Source organism: Geotrypetes seraphini, chromosome 13, assembly GCF_902459505.1.
Source record: "Geotrypetes seraphini chromosome 13, aGeoSer1.1, whole genome shotgun sequence".
Taxonomy (NCBI): Eukaryota; Metazoa; Chordata; class Amphibia; order Gymnophiona; family Dermophiidae; genus Geotrypetes; species Geotrypetes seraphini.
In genome coordinates, this window is record NC_047096.1 from 75,642,208 (window position 1) to 75,662,446 (window position 20,239).

The following is a 20,239-nucleotide window of genomic DNA, read 5'->3' on the forward strand; positions in this document are numbered from 1 at the left end:
CAGAGGGGCATAATCAAAAGAAACTTCCAAGTCCGATTTAGACATAGGACGCTAATCACCCAAAGTCGGCAGCAGGATGAGGTCCATTCTCAAAAAGTACATCCAAATTTTCATTTTTTTAAAAAAATCATCTACCTGTACTTCTAGGCATTTAATCGCCCAGACCGCCACTAATTCTATCTTTATACCGCATTCTTGGCCAAAAATTTGTCCAAGTCCCAAACGCCCAGAACAAAACCTTTTAGAAGTGGGATGCCCAGTTCCTCCTGCTGCCATGCCCCAAGACATCCCCCAGCAGGAGGGATGCCCAGTCTCTCCTGCCAGTACCCCCATCTCCCCCTTAAGATCATCGGCAGGAAGGATGCCCAGTACCTCCTGCTGGTACCCACACACACACACACACCGAAGGCCCTGATTGACCCAAGCACTTAAGGCCTCTCCCACAGGAGGGGCCTTAGGCACCTGGACCAACCAAAATCTTAGGCCTCTCTCTGTGTGTTCCTGGATGCACGGGGAGTGGCCTAAAATTCCGATTGGACAGCTCCCTTAGGTACACCCTATTGGGGTGTGGACATTCGGGGGTGGAGGGGTGGCTTCAGGGGTTCCAGCAGGAGGGACTGTGCATTCCTCCTGCCAGGAGAGGTCTTGGGGGGTGGCAACAGGAGGAGCTGGGCATCCCTCCTGCTGGTAGTTTTCGCGGGAGGGGGGGGGGTTCCCTGCTGCGGCCGCTAAACTGATTGTGGCAGGGAGATTCCATTGCCACAATCAGCTCAGCGGCAACCTCACTCTCTAACTGGCACTAATGACATAGACGCCGATTAGAGAATCATGGTATTAGGCGATTCTATATAGGATGTCCGTGTGCAAATCTCAAAAGCTGCTTAGGTTGCTTCTGAGACCGTGTGTCCTATACAGAATCCGGCCTTAGACCTGGTTTTACATCGTCTAAGACATAACGTATAAGTTCTGTCTAGGCAGCCTCATTAAACTTTCGATTACACCTGCAGTATGGCTAAGTTTAGGTTGGCCCACCTCCTGCCCTCACCACTCTTTCAAAAACATACCTTTCTGCTCTGGGCATACAGCGGGATTCAAAAGCCTAAAAAGTCTCTGGATACATCTAAAAACCCATTTCAATTATCGGCACTTGGACGACCCATCCAAGTGCCAGCCTGGGTGGGTTTTTAGATGTATTTTTATTTTGATTATGAGCCTCAAAGGTGTCTTGAAAGTGATACAAGCGACAACTAAAGCTAAAGTAATTGACGTAAAGCAGGCGTAATATTATTTAAACTTCCTATTCCCAAATATTAATCTGGCCTCAATGTTTTGTACTAATTGCAATCACTGTAGATTTTATTCAATTCACTGGAAAGAGAATTACAACCAATAAGCCAACTCAGGTATGGACTATCTTCACTAAATTACATTTTGTCAAAACAGGTTTTAATTGACATATCATCCGAAGATAGGAAAAAAGCATTACATTTCAGTTTACTATCACATAAAAATCCCAAGGTACTACGAGTATATTAGGCACCTTTACTACATAACTTAGGTATATCAACATGGCAGATGAATTATCAACATTCAAAATTAAATTCTGCTTATACATACAGTCTGTCAGAATCTGACATCTATTACTGAAACCAGAGATGACATATTCTTGATCATCTTTCGTAAAGATGACAAGCTAGATGTCATCTGCAAAAAAAGTGAAAAATCAATTTCCCCATCCAATAATTTTGCTATGAGGAAATACAATTAAAGAGGGTAGGTGTGAAAAGCAATCTTTGAGGAACTTCTCGTTAACAATTCCCTCCAACAGACTTATTGTGTATGATTGGAAAAATATGAACCAAACCATTTCAATACCAGAGATTCAAATCCAATGTTTTCAAGATGTTGCATTAATCTTGGATGAGAAACTTTGTCGAAGGCAGCAGTGAATCACCAACTGGTTAAAAGATAAGAAGCAAACAGAAGGACTAAATGGTCAATTTTCTCGGTAAGTGGAACAGGTAATAAGGAGCAATTAATTATGCTTTCAAACTGTTCCACACCTAGGGGACACGCCTTGAAACTAACAGCAAATTTAGAACAAATTGGAAAACTAATTTCTTTTTTTAAATCCATGACCCATCGAGCTGTCAAAAGATGCTTTCAAGAGACATTTGGACAACTTCCTAGAAGAGAAGTCCATAAACAATAATTAGCCAAACTGACCTCAGAACCCCCCTGGGAGAGAATTACAAGAAATGGATCTATTCTTCCTGATCTCCCTGGTACTTCCTAGGGCAGGGGTGTCCAATGTCGGTCCTCGAGGGCCGCAGTCCAGTCGGGTTTTCAGGATTTCCTCAATGAATATGCATGAGATCTATTTGCATGCACTGCTTTCAATGCATATTCATTGGGGAAATCCTGAAAACCCGACTGGACTGCGGCCCTCGAGGACCGACATTGGACACCCCTGTCCTAGGGGATTGGATTAGCCAAGACAGGAAGCTGGGGCCCTTTGGTCAGTTACCTCCTAGCTCCTACTAATTGTTACTGTTACTGGTTACTTTATCCCGGTTAATCAGACTCTGCATCTTCGCAGTAAATGTACAGTCTCTTCTCCTGTAAACCGCTCTGAACTGTTTTGTGGTATTGCGGTATGCAAAAATAAAGTTGTTATTATTATTATTACTACAAACAAGAGGGAAATGGTCAGAAACTGCTTTGCATGCCGTGAATTAAAGTCAGAGCAAATGGAAAACCTTTTGTTTGGGGGGAGGAGGGGTGCAAAGCAAACCAATCTGTGGCCCCACTGAAAACCTCTCTAGATGCTGATGATGTATAGGGCTATGGGCCACTTCATTCGGCTACCTTAGACTACAGGGGCATTCTTTACAAGTCCTTAGAGCCTTGCAGGGCAGCACCATGGACACCACCAATCTGCTGGCAGTCATCCAGTAACCCATCTAGCTCGATTAGGTCGCGTTTCTTTGATTTGTCTCTCTTCTTTTTTGCACCTTCTGCATTATCCCCACTCTTCCGAAAAGCATTCACGTCTCTAAATCAAGCTCCTACAACTGAACCCTCCGTTCCCGGAGCCCAGGCTCAATGACGAGGGCTACTCCCCCGGCTCTCACCTTCATTCTCTCACGGCACTGCGAAGGCGTCCTCTCGTAGCCCAGCTCCGCCAAGGCCCGGGAGACACGCTCGTACATGGCCGGGCCGGGCGACCTGATCCCGAGGACAGTACCGGCGCCTTCGAGCTGCTGGTAGCGTGCCTCCACCAGCCGCTCGTTGCCCCAGACGGCGATGAGCGCGTTGGTCTCGGCCGGCGTCCAGGACATGCCCCGGCAGGCGGTGAACGAGACGGACGGCGAGGAGGCGGCGCCCAGGAGCCCGGCCGCCGAAACGCCCCCCAGGACTCCCGTGGCCGAGGCGCCCCCAGAGCCAGACATCTGCAGAGGGGAGCTGCGGCCCGGCGTCGACGGGTCCGAGGCGGAGCGGTTGCCGTCGCTCAGGCCCGGCGACTCCGGCGACAGCACCTCCGTTTTCGGGATCTTCAGGCACGACGAGGCCTCCGATGAAAATTCCGAACTACAGGGCGCCGCCATCTTCCTCGGCTGCTGAGACGGGAAGTGACGCAAGGGCGTGACGAGGGGGGCGCGGCTCGCGCCCAGCCTCGGCTGCTGGGGAAGACGGCGCGAGAGCGGCTCGTGGCCTCGCCGAGCGCGGAACGTTCTGAGGGATCTTTTGTCAAAGGTGGCCGTGGGCAGGATTAACCAGTGGGCACGTGCCTAGGGCCCGATGAAGGAGGGCATCAACATTGTTTTTTTCCAAACGGCGATGGGCCCCTCCAGCATTGATTGGCAACGCGGCACCCCCCCCCCCCCATCACGGAAAGTAAGACGAGCAAGCAACGCGGGTAAGAAAGGCAACGGGAACTGTAATTGTGCAAGCGGTGTGCTGCTTGCCCAAAGCTTCCCTCTGACGCAGCTTCCTGTTTCCGCCCGGGCGCATGGTGGGGTGGGACAGGGGGGGCCCAGGGGCCCTCGACAAATTAATCCTGCCCTGGCCGTAGAGCGCCCTTGTCCCGCCTCTGAGGCCACTTTCTACCCGCAAAACGGTCAAGTTCCCGTTTGAGGGAAATTTTTACTGCGCTTTTGGACGGCACATAGGAACATAGTAGATGACGGCAGATAAAGACCCGAATGGTCCATCCAGTCTGCCCAAACGCATACTTAGCGCAGCGAAATAATAATTTTTAAAAAATGGCTTAACCCGGTAAGGTTTGGATATGTGGACGCTATCCACACGCTAAAAAAAGAAAAACTAAGCTTTAGGACTGGGGGGGGGGGAGGGTTTGGGGACGGACATTGGGCGTGTAGCCGGTGGGCCTTCACACCCGACATAAAGGGGACTCGGGGAGCAATGGGACTATTGTAAATTGCTTCTGTGTATTTTAGTACGTGACAGTGGATTGTGTGAGTTATACGTTTTAAAATAAAGAAAAATAGCACAAATTAAGATAGAACAAAACGTAAAGGAGCCAGTGTTTAATGGAAGATACCAGGGTCAATCAAAAAGTAATATAGAAAAAGTCGGCCATTTCTTAGTGCGTCCGAATGAGCCGTGTAAGTATGTGCTTAGGCTGCTTTTTTTAAACTACAGTTTGTTAAAAAAGGGCTCCTTTGTCAATGGCCACATACTAATACTACCATTAGCACACACCCGTTAAAACAAATTAGCATATGAGCACTTGGACCTATTTTGTAAGAGGTAAGAGTTCACATCTAAGCGTGCGCTGATCAGCAGGGCTGGCTCAGCTTATGGACCAGGTGAAGTCCTGGCCCAAGGCACTGGTGATAAAAGGCTTCAAAATCTCAGTCCGGTCTATCTTCAGATTTCTAGAGGGATAGGTGCTAGTCTGGGATTTGGGCACCCTTTATCATCAGTTCCCTGAGTCAAGCGAGCTAGTGCCTCAGCTAGACCAGCAGGAGGGGGAGACTTGAAAGAGATGGGGGAAGATACCAAATCACAGGGGTAAGGAGCAAGCAGCTATCAGATAGGGGGGGGGGGCACCGATGCAAAAGTTGGCTCAGAGTGCAACAGTCTGCTAACATCAGTCTCTGACCCTCAACATGCCTCTCTGACTTAAAGATGAAAATAGTAAAACCAGATGTACTGCATAACCTCCTCCAGTAAGTCCTTTTAAGCTGTGGTAAGTGTAAGTAGCTTGGTAAAAAGACCCTGAAGAGAGTGGTAAAGAGTGTGATAAGATACACAGGGTCCAAGAAACCTGGTTGTAGGGCCATATCTGCCCCAATGTGGTAAATATTGCCTGAAGTTGAAAGGCACCAGTGAGCTTCCATGGCTCTATTTTTTTTATTTATTCATACTGTACATTTCTTATTTATTTATTCGCCTATCAACAACTTTCTGTAGGTGACTTACATAGTGTGCAGCATAAATTATTGTTGCACATCTACAGCCATCATTGAGATCTGCTTCTAAGGATCTTTTAGATGATCCATCATTCATGCTATTTAATTGGAAGGTTGAACATCCTCCATTTTTGACATGTGATAGACCCAAATTATGGGAACTTGTTACCATTAAAGTTGAGACAGCAAGCATATTAAAATATTTAAGTCTTTGAAGATCTTTCTGTTCCAGCAGGATTTTACTGATTTGGAGTGATTATTGTTTTATGACAACTTACTGTATTAACTGCAGTTTTGATAAAACATGTTCTGGGCCTTTTTTATCAAGCTGCACTACAAGATTTTAGCGCAAACCGGTACAGTAAATGCTCCAAAACTCTCCTCACGAACTCGTGCTAAAAACCTCTATTGCAGCTTGATAAATGAGGGTATCTGTAATTTGAACTATTTTATTTTTGTGTGTTTTGATTTGTTAGAACTCTTGGCATTCAAGTTTGTTTTTTATTTTGTATATTGTTTCTGTATATTTTAGTATGTACATATTGTTGCTTCCCACCAAGAAGTTTCAAGATTATTTAAAACTTGATTGATCGCCCAATCATAAATTCAGGGTGATGCCCAATTCTAAAAACAGTTTACAGGGGAACAAAAAGTTCATATAGCAAATGCATGCTTGACTTTCAAAAGAGACGGGATCAATAGGGTAGGTGGATTGTGTGAGTTATACATTTTTAAATAGAGAAAAATAAAATAACACAAATTAAGATAGAACAAAATATAAAGAAGCCAATATTTAATGGAAAGATACAAGGGTAAATCAAAAACTAAAGGCAAAATACATTTAACAGCTTTAAATAGAAGTAACTGTGAGCAATTGAACATATCACTTTTCTACATAGTCCCCATGCAAGACAATGCATTTGTTGTATCGTTCAACTAGCTTCTGCATTCCTGCAGAGAAGTTTTTCAGCTGCTCCTGAAGCCAGGTGAGCACCGCTTCCTTTACTTCATCATCAGATTTGAATCTGTGACCTCGCAGCATCTCTTTCAGTTGACCAAAGATGTGATAATTGCTAGGTGCCAGATCCGGGCTATAAGGAGGATGTGGAAGGCGTTTGAACCCAAGTTGTTGCACTGTCTCTTCTGTCGCTGCTGCATGAGGACATGCATTGTTGTGGTGCAGCAAGACTTTTGGAAAACATTCCTCTTCTTTTGCTGCAAATTGTTCATTTCATAGCAATGCACAGTAAGTTTCACTGTTTGCCCTTGTGCTTGGAAATGCACCAGAATAGACCCTTTCATGTCCATAACCATAAATCGGTTCATAGTCACGCCCGAGACACCAGCGTGCTGACAATGGAGGGCAAACAATTCAGTGCAAGACACCAGCGTGCCGCGGGAAAACTTAGTTTTAAAGAGCTCCGGAGCAGGGTGTGAGTAGGGAAACCCCCCCCCTCACACACAAACACACTTTACTGCATAGTGTTTGCGCTGCCGTTGGGGGGAGGGCTTGGGGGGTTGGAATCCTCCATGATAGAAAAAACGGAACTTTTTCTGATTTTTTTCGGGAAAAGTTCCATTTTCTCTATAATGTGGGGGGGTTGCACCTCCCACCCACCCCCAATGGCAGCGCAAACAGTATGCAGTAAAGGGTTCCCCCCCCCACACACACACACCCCCGTCGGAGCTCTTTAAAACTAAGTTTTCCCACGGCGCGCTGGTGTCTTGCACCAAATTGTCAGCGCTTGATTGTCACCCATAAATCACATCAAGCAGTGTCCATGTGATAAAATCTATGTTGGACATACTTACAGGTCTCTTAAAGTACACAAATCTAGGGTTAACACTGATACTGGCACCACCCCGATTGTGAACTACCGGAAGAAGACGGGCCACACTATATATGACATTAAATGGAGAGTGATCAATACAGTACAAGTAGGGAAGGAGGGAGGTAATTACAAGAAGGCTTTGAACGTAAAAGAACAGAAATTGATTTTTTTCTTTGAATGCTTTGGCACCGGAGAGACTCAACAAAGAAATTGATTTGATGTCCCTAGTCTAAATTCTGCCATTTTAAATCAATTGGCCTCCAATATATTATGGTTTATATTTTTTATAAATCGTTTTGTTGTTGAGGGTTTGCCCATTTATCTAATTCTTTAAAAAAAAAATATTTCTGTGATCTTCAGGCCAGTAATAATTGTATGCTGGAATCAGCTGTTCTACGAGTTTAAAGAACCACCAGTTCTTAATGAAACTCTGTGGAGCGCGGTACGAAAACAACTCGATAGTAAGTTTATAATCTTTTGACAATCCTGATTGCAGTCTGAAACTTTACTTTTTAAATAAGACATAAGTTTTTCCTCTTTGTTTGAAGAAGAGATCCTAAAGCATATTTTTGGTTTTTAGGGAGTCTCGACCCTGATGAAAGGAAAATGAAACATGTTCATGTCAGTGTCCCTGAATAAAATACATAAGATAAGTTTTGACTTTTAAGAATTAACTGCACTGGTTTATACTGCAGAAAAAAATTTGCATATATATATATTGTAGCCACCGGGATTCCAAGGAACAGGACAACAGTGCCTCATGTGGCCACAGCATACACTGAACCTAGGTACGCTACTCAAAAGGGAGTTAGCCCTGCAGAGTTTAAAGAAAACCAAAACACAGACCACAATGTTCTCACTGCAAGCATTCCAATACAGTTCTAATGTCAGAATGTGCCCAAAGTATTTCAATGCATTCAGATGCAGCACAACAAACTAAAGGAAAAATCCTGTGAAGCTCTCAGGATTTTCCTGCAAAAAGGAAAAAGAATAAAACTTTACTTTTCTAAACAGTTCTTTTCTAGAGTTCTTTACTCCAAGCCTGCCTAATGCAGACTCCAGGTAAGTCTTTATATATTTTAGTAGTCCAGGCACTCCAAAACTACCTGTACTCACTGAAGCAGGGGTGTCAAAGTCCCTCCTTGAGGGCTGCAATCCAGTTGGGTTTTCAGGATTTCCCCAATGAATATGCATGAGATCTATTAGCATACAATGAAAGCAGTGCATGCAAATAGATCGCATGAATATTCATTGGAGAAATCCTGAAACCCAGACTGGATTGCGGCCCTCAAGGAGGGACTTTGACACCCCTGCACTGAAGTCTCCAGCTAAACAACAGAATGGCGCTAGGGTCGGGAGAATTGTCTTAGGTTTGCTTTAAGTAGTAGCTCAGAAAAATATCTCTAAAATGCCCACCCTGATAGTGGCAAACCTCTGCCTCATAAGACAATCTCAGTTCCTTAAACAGTTCCATCTGCAAGGCAAAAGCAAGCAAAAGCCTCTGCGATCAGCACACAGCAGTGAACACATCATAAAGGAGAAAACCAAACAAGCAATCTTTTGCTTCAGGACACAGACTGGTACCCCACCCCATACAAAGTCCAAACAATTGGGGTCTTGAAACACAGGGAACTGGACTCTGTTTCCACAAACAGTCCAGTTCAGGTAGCCCAAAAGAAAATAAAATCTTCAAAGGAAAAACAGCAGCAAAACATGGATATTCCACAAAGAGTCCCAAACTCAGCAAACCACATACAACAATGTATATCCCAATCTGCAAGCAAATTTCTATTATTTGTTAAATATTGCTAAAACTGTCCTTTTACTGTAATAACCTATGTTATCTGATGTGCAACTGTAAATAATCCAAACACTCCTGTCAGATTTCTCCTTCCATGTATGATAATTGTCCTACTACTGCAAGAAATCTGTGTTCATTCTACTCCAATGTAGACTATGTATGTAAACTTGTAACCCATTCTGGGCTTTTCTGGGAGGATGGGCTAAATAATATCGAATAAATAAATAAAACTAAAACAGATTTTATGCTGTCTATCCTAGAAATAAGCAGGGATTTTCCCAAGTCAATAAAATATTCAGTTACAAAAAATATTGGCTTGTGAACTTTTAATGATCCATGCCCTTTTTAAACCCTGCTAAGCTAACTGCTTTTACCACATTCTCTGGCAACAAATTCCAGAGTTTAATTATATATTGAGTGAAGCAATAGTTTCTCCAATTTGTTTTAAATTTACTACTTAGTAGCCTCATTTCATGCCTCCTAGTCCTTGTACTTTTGGAAAGAGTAAACAAGTAATTCATATTTACCCATTCCACTCCACTCTGTATTTTATAGACTTTTGTCATATCTCACCCTATCTGTCTCTTCTCCAAGCTGAAGAACCCCATCTTCTTTAGCCTTTCCTCATAGGTAAAATATCCCATCCCCTTTATCATTGCCATTGTCATTCTCTGTATCTTTTCTAATTTGGGTACGGTTCTCATTTTCAAAAAACGCAGATGTTCAAAAAATGACATAAACTGGCACTTGGATGTCCTAATTTCTATATATTCACAAACTTCTGCAGGGTGGATATGGTGGCTACATTGGACTCTTTCAGATCATCTGTACTTTCATCAGGATCATCTGTCCCACCCTAGATTCTGGGGACTGCTTTGATACCTCCCAAGAGTTCAGGAATGATGCACCTATTACACTAGAAGGGAAGATTAGGCACTTCATTCCTGAAGCCCACTGTGTCAGATATTAATTTGACTGCTTACTGCTTCAGACATGCCAGGAAATCTGGTTATCTTGTTTCTTTCCTTTATCTTGTAAGGACAAGGATAGAGGACAGCACTGCTAGTTCATGGAATCTAGGGGGTATCCTTCAGAACCCTACGACTGTTAGTGCAGATTACACTCAGATAGGTGGCTAGTACGTTCTACCTTGTTATATGTTTCAGTGATTCATGATTTAAGTGTTATGTGATATGAGCTGAACAGACTTATTTTTCGGGGAGTATCCCCGTACCCCTCTGCTTAATTTCTCTTCTCCCTAACTGTCTCATACTTTAAAAAAAAAATTCTCTGTCCTCTAAGACTGAGAGGGGACATGATCGAAACATTCAAGATAATGAAGGGAATAGACTTAGTAGATAAAGACAGGTTGTTCACCCTCGCCAAGGTAGGGAGAACGAGAGGGCACTCTCTAAAGTTAAAAGGAGATAGATTCCGTATAAATGTAAGGAAGTTCTTCTTCACCCTGAGAGTGGTAGAAAACTGGAACGCTCTTCCGGAGGCTGTTATAGGGGAAAACACCCGGCAGGGATTCAAGACGAAGTTAGACAAGTTCTTGCTAAACCAGAACGTACGCAGGTGAGGCTAGACTCAGTTAAGGCACTGGTCTTTGACCTAAGGGCCACCGCGAGAGCGGACTGTTGGGCATGATGGACACTTTGTCCGGATTTTGAAAAGCTGATGAAATCGGGGCTGGGGCTGGAGTACATCTACAAATGTGCAGATGTACTCCAGCCCCAGCTTGAAGAGACGAGGTTTGTGTGGGGCTGGGTTGGGGGGGGGCGGGATGGAACAGGGCGGGGTCAAGCGTTCTCTTTTACCAAATGAAAAATCTGGTAACCCTACTCCTTCCACTCATCCAAAACAATGCAGGGACTTCGGTCTTTCATTAGACGGCCAAGGACCCCAAAAGCAGTTCTCCAATCAAAACAAGAGATTAAATTTTGACTGGCTCCAGCATAGTATAAAACTAAATCTCTGTAACCATACCGTACGACCTTCTAGCAGGAGGGAAACGGAATATTTTACAACCAAAGAGGCCCCTTATAGCTTCAGATCAATGGATTCTAAACATTGTATGGGTAGGTTTCCATCTACAGTTAGAACAAATTCCTCCAACTTGCCTACTGAAAGCATCTCTTTCCTTTTACAGGCCAATTCAGTCAAACCCATTCTATTAGAAAAAAAGGAAGGGATTTTATTCCAAATATTTCCTGCTTTAGTCACACCCTAGACCTAAGAGCGTCAAACAATATATATGTTCAAACAAATGCTCAGGATGGTTTCCATGGGCACTCTCAAACCCATTATTCAAAGAGTAGGTTGGCTATGATCTCTGGACTTAAAGGAGGCCTATACCCATACACAGTACAGCTACATCCAACTCACAGGAAGCATCCCAGATTTGTAATACAGAAGCATCACCTTCAGTATTGCGCACTGCCATTTGGCCTCACATCAAAATTAATTAAGAGCATTCAGAAAGTGCCTAGTACATCTACACAGGCTGGGGTAGCATGTATTCCCCTACCTGGATGATTGGCTGGTCAAGAATACATCAGATGAAAGTGCAAAAGGCACGTGACATTTGGGTGCTGGAACTACTAGGATTTCTAATAAACTCTCACGTCTCGGCTCAACCTTATTAAAATATTGGAATAGGCAGGAGCCCAGCTCTAGCATATGCATTTCTTCTGCAACAGCGGATTTTTGACTCTCATATTAGAAATTCTAGAAGTACACATGAGTCATCAGGTATCAGCTGGTTAGATGTTGAATACATTAGGTCACATGACCTCCGAGGTTAATGTAACTTCCATGGCACACCTCAATTTGAGGCAAGTTCAATGAACACTATTCACCCATTGGGCACAGGGGATCTTCAGGACATCATCTCTATCACCAATTTGCTCAGGAACTAACTGTCCTGATAGATGGTCCAAAATCCAATCTGGCAAAAGGTGTTTGCTTCCAAATTTCTCAGATTCAAAAAGTTCTGACAACTGATGCATCCAGCCTGGTATATGGTCTGTTCTGGAAAAATTTCATCAGATAAGCTTCTTAGAGCTAAGAGTGATCTGGAATGTTCTAAAGGCTTTCAGAGCTCAGTTATCAAGCCAGGTAATTCTAACTCAGAAAGATAATCAAGTTGCAATGTACTATATGAACCAGCAGGGAAGTGATCAGATTGTTGAGCTGGGCCACATATCTGGCAGAGGAAGACAGCTGTGTGGTAGACAGGCCAAATCAGGAATGGCGTAGTGGTCAGAGCTGTAGCCTCAGCACCCTGAACTTGTGGGTTCAAATCCTGTGTGAGCCCAACAGGACAGATAGGGAAAAATGCTTGAGTACCTGATTGTAAACCGCTTAGACAACTTCCCCCCTTTTTACAAAACTATAGCGCAGATTTAGCGCTGGCCACAGCGTTAACAGTTCCAACGTTCATAAGAATTCTATGAGCATCAGAGATGTTACCACCATGGTCGACACTAAAAACTGCGCTATGGTTTTGTAAATGGGGGGTTTTGATAGGCAGTATATACCTACAATAAATATTCCAACCTCATGAGTGGTCTCTGATAAGGGTGCAGCATGGAAGATTTTTCAAGAGTGGGACATTCCCTCAACAGATAGATCTTTTTGTCAGTCATTACAACCGTCCCTCAGTTCTGCTCCAGACTAGAATTACCCAGCAGACTAGCCTCAGATGCCTTCCTCATTCAATGAGAGAAAAGTCTGCATGCATATCTTCAATTTCTCTCATAGCAATAACTCTTCTGAAACTCAACAGGATCAAGGAACCATGATTCTGATTGCCTTTTACTCACTGAGACAGGTATGGTTCCTTCTTCTTCTGGAGCTTTCCTCCAGAGCTCTGTGAAAACTGGAATTTTTCCCAACACTAATAATTCAGGATCAGGGATTGCTACTCATCCCAACCTCTAGTCCTTAGCCTTCACAGCTTGGATGTTGATAGGGTAGTGGTAGATTCCTTCAACCCTTCTGATAGTGGCTTCCAGAAGAGCTTACAGTAGAAGATGCTTTTCAGAGATTTGCTGTCTGGTGTGATGAGAACAAGGCCTTAGATCATCTTTCCTGTTCTACACAAAAACTGCATGAATACCTTCTACACATCAGAGTCAGGTCTCAATACCAACTCCATTATGGATCTCCGTAGTACAATTAGTACTTATCATCAGTAAGTAGAAGATATACCCATTTCTACTCAATCTTCAGTTCTCTGGTTTATGCAGAGGTTGCTTTTGTTGAAGCATCCCATTCAGCCGCCTGCAGTGTCACTTGACTTCAACATTGTTTTAACCGAACTGATGAAAGCTCATTTTTAGCCAGCTGAACTGCTCAACCTGGAGGCAGTCACTTCAGCCCACAGGGTCAGTGATCTCCAGGTCCTGACTACTCATCCTAAGGTAGTGTCTGAATTCCACCTTAAGCAATCAATTGTTCTACTAACACTTTTTGCAAGACCTCATTCCCATAAAGGTGAAAGTGCTCTGCAAACTTTGGACTGCAACAAAGCCTTGGCCTTCTATCTGGAGTTGACTAAAACTCAGAAAATTCCATGTAACATTTTGTTTCTCTTGACTCATTCAGAATGGGGACGTCTGTCTGCAAACCCACTTTTTAATTGGCTAATAGACTGCATCTTCTTCAGTTATGCTCAAGCTGGGCTGTTTCTTGAGGGTCACATCACAGTTCATAAAGACAGTCATGACTACATTGGTAGCTCTTTTGCCATTAGTCTCCATAGAGGAAATTTGCAGAGCTGCAATGCAGTCTTCAATGCACACATTCACATCTCATTACTGTTTGGAACATGACTCCCTACTCAACAGTCAATTTGGCCAAACAGACCTTCAGAGAAAAGGGTCTGTCTATTTGTGGCGTAGAATCCAACTCTATCCTCCTAGGCCCATTTCTTCTAGTCCCATTCTTCCTTTTTTATTAGTTGTTGTTTCAAATCTCTTGGTTCCTGCCTGTTATAAGTTCAAATGTTATTATTCCCTATTTTTTTATTTTTATTAACGGCAGCCTGTAGCTAGGGAGTCTATATTATCCCGGCTGTCCTCAGAGAAACAGTTACTTATCTGTAGCAGGTTCCACATGACAGCAGCAGGTGGGAAGATGTGTGTACGCGAAGTGCAGCCTTTTAATAAGTTGTTATAATCATTCTGGCGAGTGTTCCCATATGGGGCCCTTGTAAGACTATGAAAAATGTCCCCAAAATGGCATTTATACATTTTGTTTGCTAAAACGTCCAAATAGCCATTTTCAAAACACTTTTTTTAGATGGTTTTCTATGCTGTTTGTCTGCAGTGCATCTAAATCTTAAGGGGGCGTATGGGGGTGTTTTGGACAGTATTAGGGTGGACTTATTATTTGGATGTTTTCCTACAATAATACGACATTGCAGAAAATGCCTAGGGCAAAACTTGAATGTTTGAGGCTAGATCTGTTTCAATAACGAATAAGTGCCAACAAAGTAGTCAAATTGACCAGACCACTAGAGACCCTCCTTACTCCCCCAGAGGCCGCTGACCCCCTTCCCTCCCAAAGATGTGAATTAAACAGTATATACTAGCCTCTATGATAGCTTAAGATGTTATGGCCAGTCCATTTAGAGCAGCAAGCAAGTCTCTGGAATAGCGTAGTGGTCGTGGACTGCAGACAAGGAGAACCAGGCCCATATCCCTTGTAGTGGAAAGTATGAGCCCTCCAAACGCACTCAAAACCTACAGAACCGACATATAGCGATTGAGATGGTATATAGTTGGGTAATGTAGTTTTGGAAGACTCGCCATACAATGTAAGGGGTTATGGTGGATGTGTACCTGGGACCTTGTATGTGAAATTCACTGCAGTGCCCTCTAGGGTGCTCCACTGCTCTGCTGGGATATCTGTTTGGACAATCCTACATCCCAATGGCTGGATTTTGTGCATTTTTCAAAAATGGTTCAAAAAGATAGACACGCGGAAAACAAACACACCTAGGATATGGCCATTTTTGAAACAAAAAGTTGGATGCTTTTTCTGGTTTAAAAATTGCCATTTACTCTACTGGATTTTTGGATGTTTTTCCCAAAATGCCAAAATCAAATTTAGACGTCATATTGAAAATGCCCCCTATGTATCCTACTGTCCTTGGAGAACATCTGCTACATGTAAGTAGTTTTATCTTCTCTTGCTAACTACAAACCTTCAGTTGTAGACTTCTGACTTAATGGGCATGAGGAGAAAGAACCCGGACAGATTTCATCAGAAGAGGAGCAGAGATTCTGCAGGGAGATACTGGTAAGATTTCCCTGAGATTAGGTGGGTATGTTACTGATTTATACTGTACAGAACAGTGACCATAACCCTACATGGAAGACCTCCCAATAAGCAGATTGTAGTAACTGCTTTTTTGGTAGTGGTTTTTTTTTTTTTTGGGGGGGGGGGATTTCATGTTGTTTTGACCCTACAAACAGGTTTCAAAATTCTCTAACTTTAGACTTATTCCAAAGCTTGGCATTTTCTAACAGCAACACATGCCTCCATCTTCTGTAGGATCTTCTTTATACATATTTGCTCAGATATCGAAATACTGACATTTACAGTACCCCCAAGAAGAACCTATTTATAGGACGAAGGTATAACCTCAATCAAATAGTATTATAAAATAATAATAATAAAGCAAAGTAGTAAGAAGGTATTTTGAAAAGTTCCTCTGAAAAGTGGCGCTGGTCCAGGACAGGATTCCACACATTTCAGCTTCATCCTTGGGAGGCTTTCATCTCTTCTCCTGCAGAAAAAGATCTGCAATTATTCACGGACAATAGTAAAATTATGTTACAGCTTTCACACGCAAAGCTTTCCATTTCTGGACCACTTACTCCGCTATTCAGGTCTGTTCTTCTGGGTAGCGCCTACTGAAGATCTCAATGAGAGAACATACAGAAAATGTTTCCTGACGTTATGAAGCTTCTGAAATGGTACTTGTTTTTAAGGCTTTTGGCTAAAGAGGTGATTTTTCATAAGTTTTGGTATCTCACCATAATGACGACTATGGCCTCAATTTTTTTTTTACCATAATGGCCAGTGATTGAGTATAACGCCAGCTGTTACGGTTAAAATGAAACCAACAGTCTGATAATCCAAATGATTTAAACACATTTCAATTGCCTGTCCAGGGCTAACCAGGCATTTTCAGTAATATTTAATCAGAGAGTGCCACTGAAAATGCCCGGTTACTGCCCATGCTCAAACAGACTATTTTGGGAGCCTTTTGGGGGCGGAGTTGACACTTAACTGGCTACGATAACCGCATTGAATGCAGTCCCATCTTTATACGGTTCTTCATAGCCAGTTAAATGCCGAATATCACATTTAACTGGGTCTGTTTTTGCCGGCTTCATTTACCTCAGTCACCATGTAAAAGTCAGGGATTGTTCTTAATCAGCAGAGGGCAGTGAATGAAATACAAAAAATAACTGCCAAAACTCACTTGATTTGGAAATTTAATTGACACTAATTGGAGGTTATATTGTATTGTTCACTGTGAGAAAACCAAGCACTGCATCAAATCACTTGGTGACTTTAAGTGAAACAAAGTTTTGCTGACATCTGAAGTTATTAACAATCAATTCCATTGATTTATGAGGTAGTCATACGTGGAACATTATTGCATATTAAGCCCCCCATGGACTGCTATAAATGCCGGCTTTTCCCAATTATGACCGGGATAGACATGCAAATGGTAACTCGTAATTGGAAAAATTATGATAGCCACAATTTTCCTTTTCGGTGGGCAAATCTATGCTTCAGCTATAGGTACAAAAAAATTAATGGTGACTTGTTGGGGCATAGTAATTTATTTAAACTGGTTTGGGGCCCGTTGACGTCTTTTATTACTCCATTATAGTTGTCTTTAATTTTTGTTTATTTCCACACACATCCAGGGAAGGGGGGGGGGTTATTTCTTTGCTTTGTCTTAATCCTTGATGGAAGGAAAGGGGGGAATTTATTCTGCAGTGTTATTGATTATGATTAGAAGTGTTTAACTTATAATGTAAATATACGGTTATGCACTTTTGTTGGTCTTAAAAATCAATAAAGATTTATAACTCCCCCCCCCCAAAAAAAAAAAAATAACCCAATCAAGATACCATTTTGGGTTCTCCTGAAGAAAATTTTAAACGTGGTCCGCGTCGGGACCCCTTAAGATCTATAAGTGGTATTTTTATTTCTTGGCTTACGAGTTTTACATATCCATACAATAACAGTCTCTATACCATTTCATGTGCAAGAATTGGGTGGCAAGCTCCTTATTGAGGATGACCTTCCCAGGAGCTTTATGTCTCTGAGCATATGAATCCATTTCAATGAATTAAACTAAACTAAACCTTGGGTTTATATACCGCACCATCTCCACGAATGCAGAGCTCGGCACGGTTTACAGGAAGAAAGATGAGAGAGGAACTACAGTGGAGAGATTAAAGAGTTAGGTGTAAAGGGGGAAGGTGAGAGGCCTAAGAGGGGGGAAGTGTTACAGTTTTGAGAATAGCCAGGTTTTTAGGTGTTTGCGGAAGAGTTGGAGGGAGCTTGAGGTTCGGAGAGGGGAGGTGAGGTTATTCCAGATCTCAGTGATTCTAAAGGGGAGGGATGACCCAAGTTTGCCTACATGGGAAATACCTTTTATGGAAGGGAAGGATCGTTTAAAAATTTGGGAGGATCTGGAGGAAGTAGATACAAAATTATATGGACATTTGAACACTAATATAGTAAGTTTTGGCAGTTATCTTTAGGCTTCATATACCTGGAAATTCAGTGCTGTAGCCTAGACCTGGCCTAGCACTGAATTTCTGGGTATAACGCTGGCGGCGGTCAGCAAAATGCTGATCGCTGTAGCCTGAATATTAGGCCCCCTACTGTTCAGTGTTGGTACCTGGATATTGGATAATGCTGAATATCCATCCAGTCTCTATGCCGATGTGAAATTATTATCCAATTAGTTGTGATATGGTTGCTAATTGAATAAACTCTGGCTTTGTCCAAGCTCCAACTCTGGACTGCCCTGGCCCTCTTTGGATAGTACTGAGGGGATCAGGTGGAATATTCAGTGGTACTATCTAGTTAATTCACACAAAATATTTCAAAATAGGAACAATGTAGCCAGTAGTGGGTTTCCACATTGGAGAAACGTATTGTCAAAAATCATAAGAACATAAGAATTGCCGGTGCTGGGTCAGACTAGTGGCCAATCGCGCCCAGCAGTCCGCTCACACGGCGGCCCCTAACCTGTGCCCTAACCGAGACCAGCTCTACCTGTGTTCGTTCGGGTTCAACAGGAACTTGTCTAACTTTGTCTTGAATTCTTGGAGGGTGTTTTCCCCTATAACAGCCTCCGGAAGAGCGTTCCAGTTTTCCACCACTCTCTGGGTGAAGAAGAACTTCCTTACGTTTGTATGGAATCTATCCCCTTTTAACTTTAGAGAGTGCCCTCTCGTTCTCCCTACCTTGGAGAGGGTGAACAACCTGTCTTTATCTACTAAGTCTATTCCCTTCATTATCTTGAATGTTTCGATCTTGTCCCCTCTCAGTCTCCTTTTTTCAAGGGAGAAGAGGCCCAGTTTCTCCAGTCTCTCACTGTACAGCAACTCCTCCAACCCTTTAACCATTTTAGTCGCTCTTCTCTGGACCCTTTCGAGTAGTACCGTGTCCTTCTTCATGTATGGCAATCAGTGCTGGATGCAGTATTCCAGGTGAGGGCGTACCATGGCCCGGTACAGCGGCATGATAACCTTCTTCGATCTGTTCAAGTGGAGAAAAAGCCTCTAAAACTCATAAAAGCAGCATTGACAAATACTCACAAGCTGCTTAGTTTTCTTATCATAGGCATTAAAAAAAACATCCACTACGAAAATAACACAATCTCAATATGGGACACAGCCCGCCACTGTGCAGAGGGCAAAAAATCTCAGTGTTCAGTTTTCACTGTAACTCAAAGGGATCCAGCATTGCATATTCCAGCACTGACTCTTTCAACAGCCTTTTTCTCCACTTGATTTTGGAAAATATGTTTCTCTGATGGGGTTAGTCCGTGTCTGATCTTGTCCATGTTTGAACTTGTAATACTATGTCCCCATTTTTTTAATCATGTACACCGCTTAGAAATATTATAAGCGATAATATCAAATTTTAAATAAACCTGGAAACCCACTACTGGCTAGTAACATTAACTGTATGAATGAATGCTATATGAACTATCCATTTAATGCCATAGAATGCCCCCTTCCTGGCACTTATCTGGTAAGCACTAGAGTTTCCTTTTCATTGAGAGACTCACACCCTGTGCATTTATGCTATGGAGCCATACTGAGTTCTTTAAGTCTTTCTGGAGAGTGCGGCACAGTGCTTAAAGCTACAGCCTCAGCACCCTGCCCCCGGTCCCACCCTGTTCTGCCCACAGCCCTGCACCATTCCGCCCACAGCTCCCCCTGTTCTGCCCTCCAACCCCAGCCCTACACAAACCTTATTTCTTCAGGGCTGTGTCTGGAGGGCATCTGCATAGACGCGAATGAGACATGATAATGTTGCATGCATGTGCGGATCTGCACATGCGCAGATGCCCTCTCGATGCTGCCTTGAGCTCAATGGGTTTCAACATCTGGACAAACTACTGGGTTTTGAAAACCCATCTAGATGCCTGGACAGTTCTCTATAAAGAGGACCTGTCTGGGTATATCCAGACATCTGGTGGTAACATTAGCTCTGTCCCAATGCAGCAATGCTTATGTTCTTATGGTCATATCATGCAGGCAGTGAAGCTTGAATGGCTTAGAAATAAATCCAGCAAAGCCCTGGGGTACCGGTGTCCAAATAGTCTACTATACTGCACCTACCCTCACCGTATCTTAATTGCAGTACGTGTCCAGTTACAGTTGTCCAATGGCTGTGCTTTGCTCTGTGTCTCCGTTTCACTGATAAGATAACACTACTGTTCCTCTTCATAGATTCAGTGCTGCGATTTAGCCTAGGTCTGGCTACATGTATTTCTGCTGGAGGGGGTTCTGGTGGAGGAGGGAGATCTGTGAAGAGAAGCACATTTAAAAAACAGAGAAGAAACCAGGTAAGACTGAGAAATACCTAGAGCTCATCCATTTGAAGGGTGA

At 43.1% G+C, this 20,239-nt stretch overlaps 2 protein-coding genes across 4 annotated transcripts in view; both read right to left on the reverse strand.

Moving 5' to 3' along the window:
- The window catches only part of MSANTD2 (Myb/SANT DNA binding domain containing 2), a 41,255-nt gene extending 37,353 nt beyond the window's left edge, over positions 1-3,902 (reverse strand). Inside the window, exons 1-2 of one of the 3 annotated variants that reach the window (XR_004536790.1) lie at positions 3,135-3,902; positions 1,876-1,957 (exon numbers count right to left, since the gene is read on the reverse strand). Coding sequence is in view for 2 of the 3 variants with exons in the window: in XM_033918357.1 (XP_033774248.1) it covers positions 1,898-1,957; positions 3,135-3,608 (534 nt within the window). In the remaining variant the exon portion in view is untranslated. Of the gene's footprint in view, positions 1-1,422; positions 1,958-3,134 lie in introns of those variants that run through there. The other 2 variants (XM_033918357.1, XM_033918354.1) reach the window with 2 other exon arrangements.
- A 15,998-nt stretch (positions 3,903-19,900) lies between these two features.
- The window catches only part of LOC117347426 (roundabout homolog 3-like), a 64,738-nt gene continuing 64,399 nt past the window's right edge, over positions 19,901-20,239 (reverse strand). Inside the window, exon 16 of the mRNA XM_033918353.1 lies at positions 19,901-20,155. Coding sequence (XP_033774244.1) covers positions 19,905-20,155 — 251 coding nt within the window. The 3' untranslated portion in view covers positions 19,901-19,904. The remainder of the gene's footprint in view (positions 20,156-20,239) is intronic.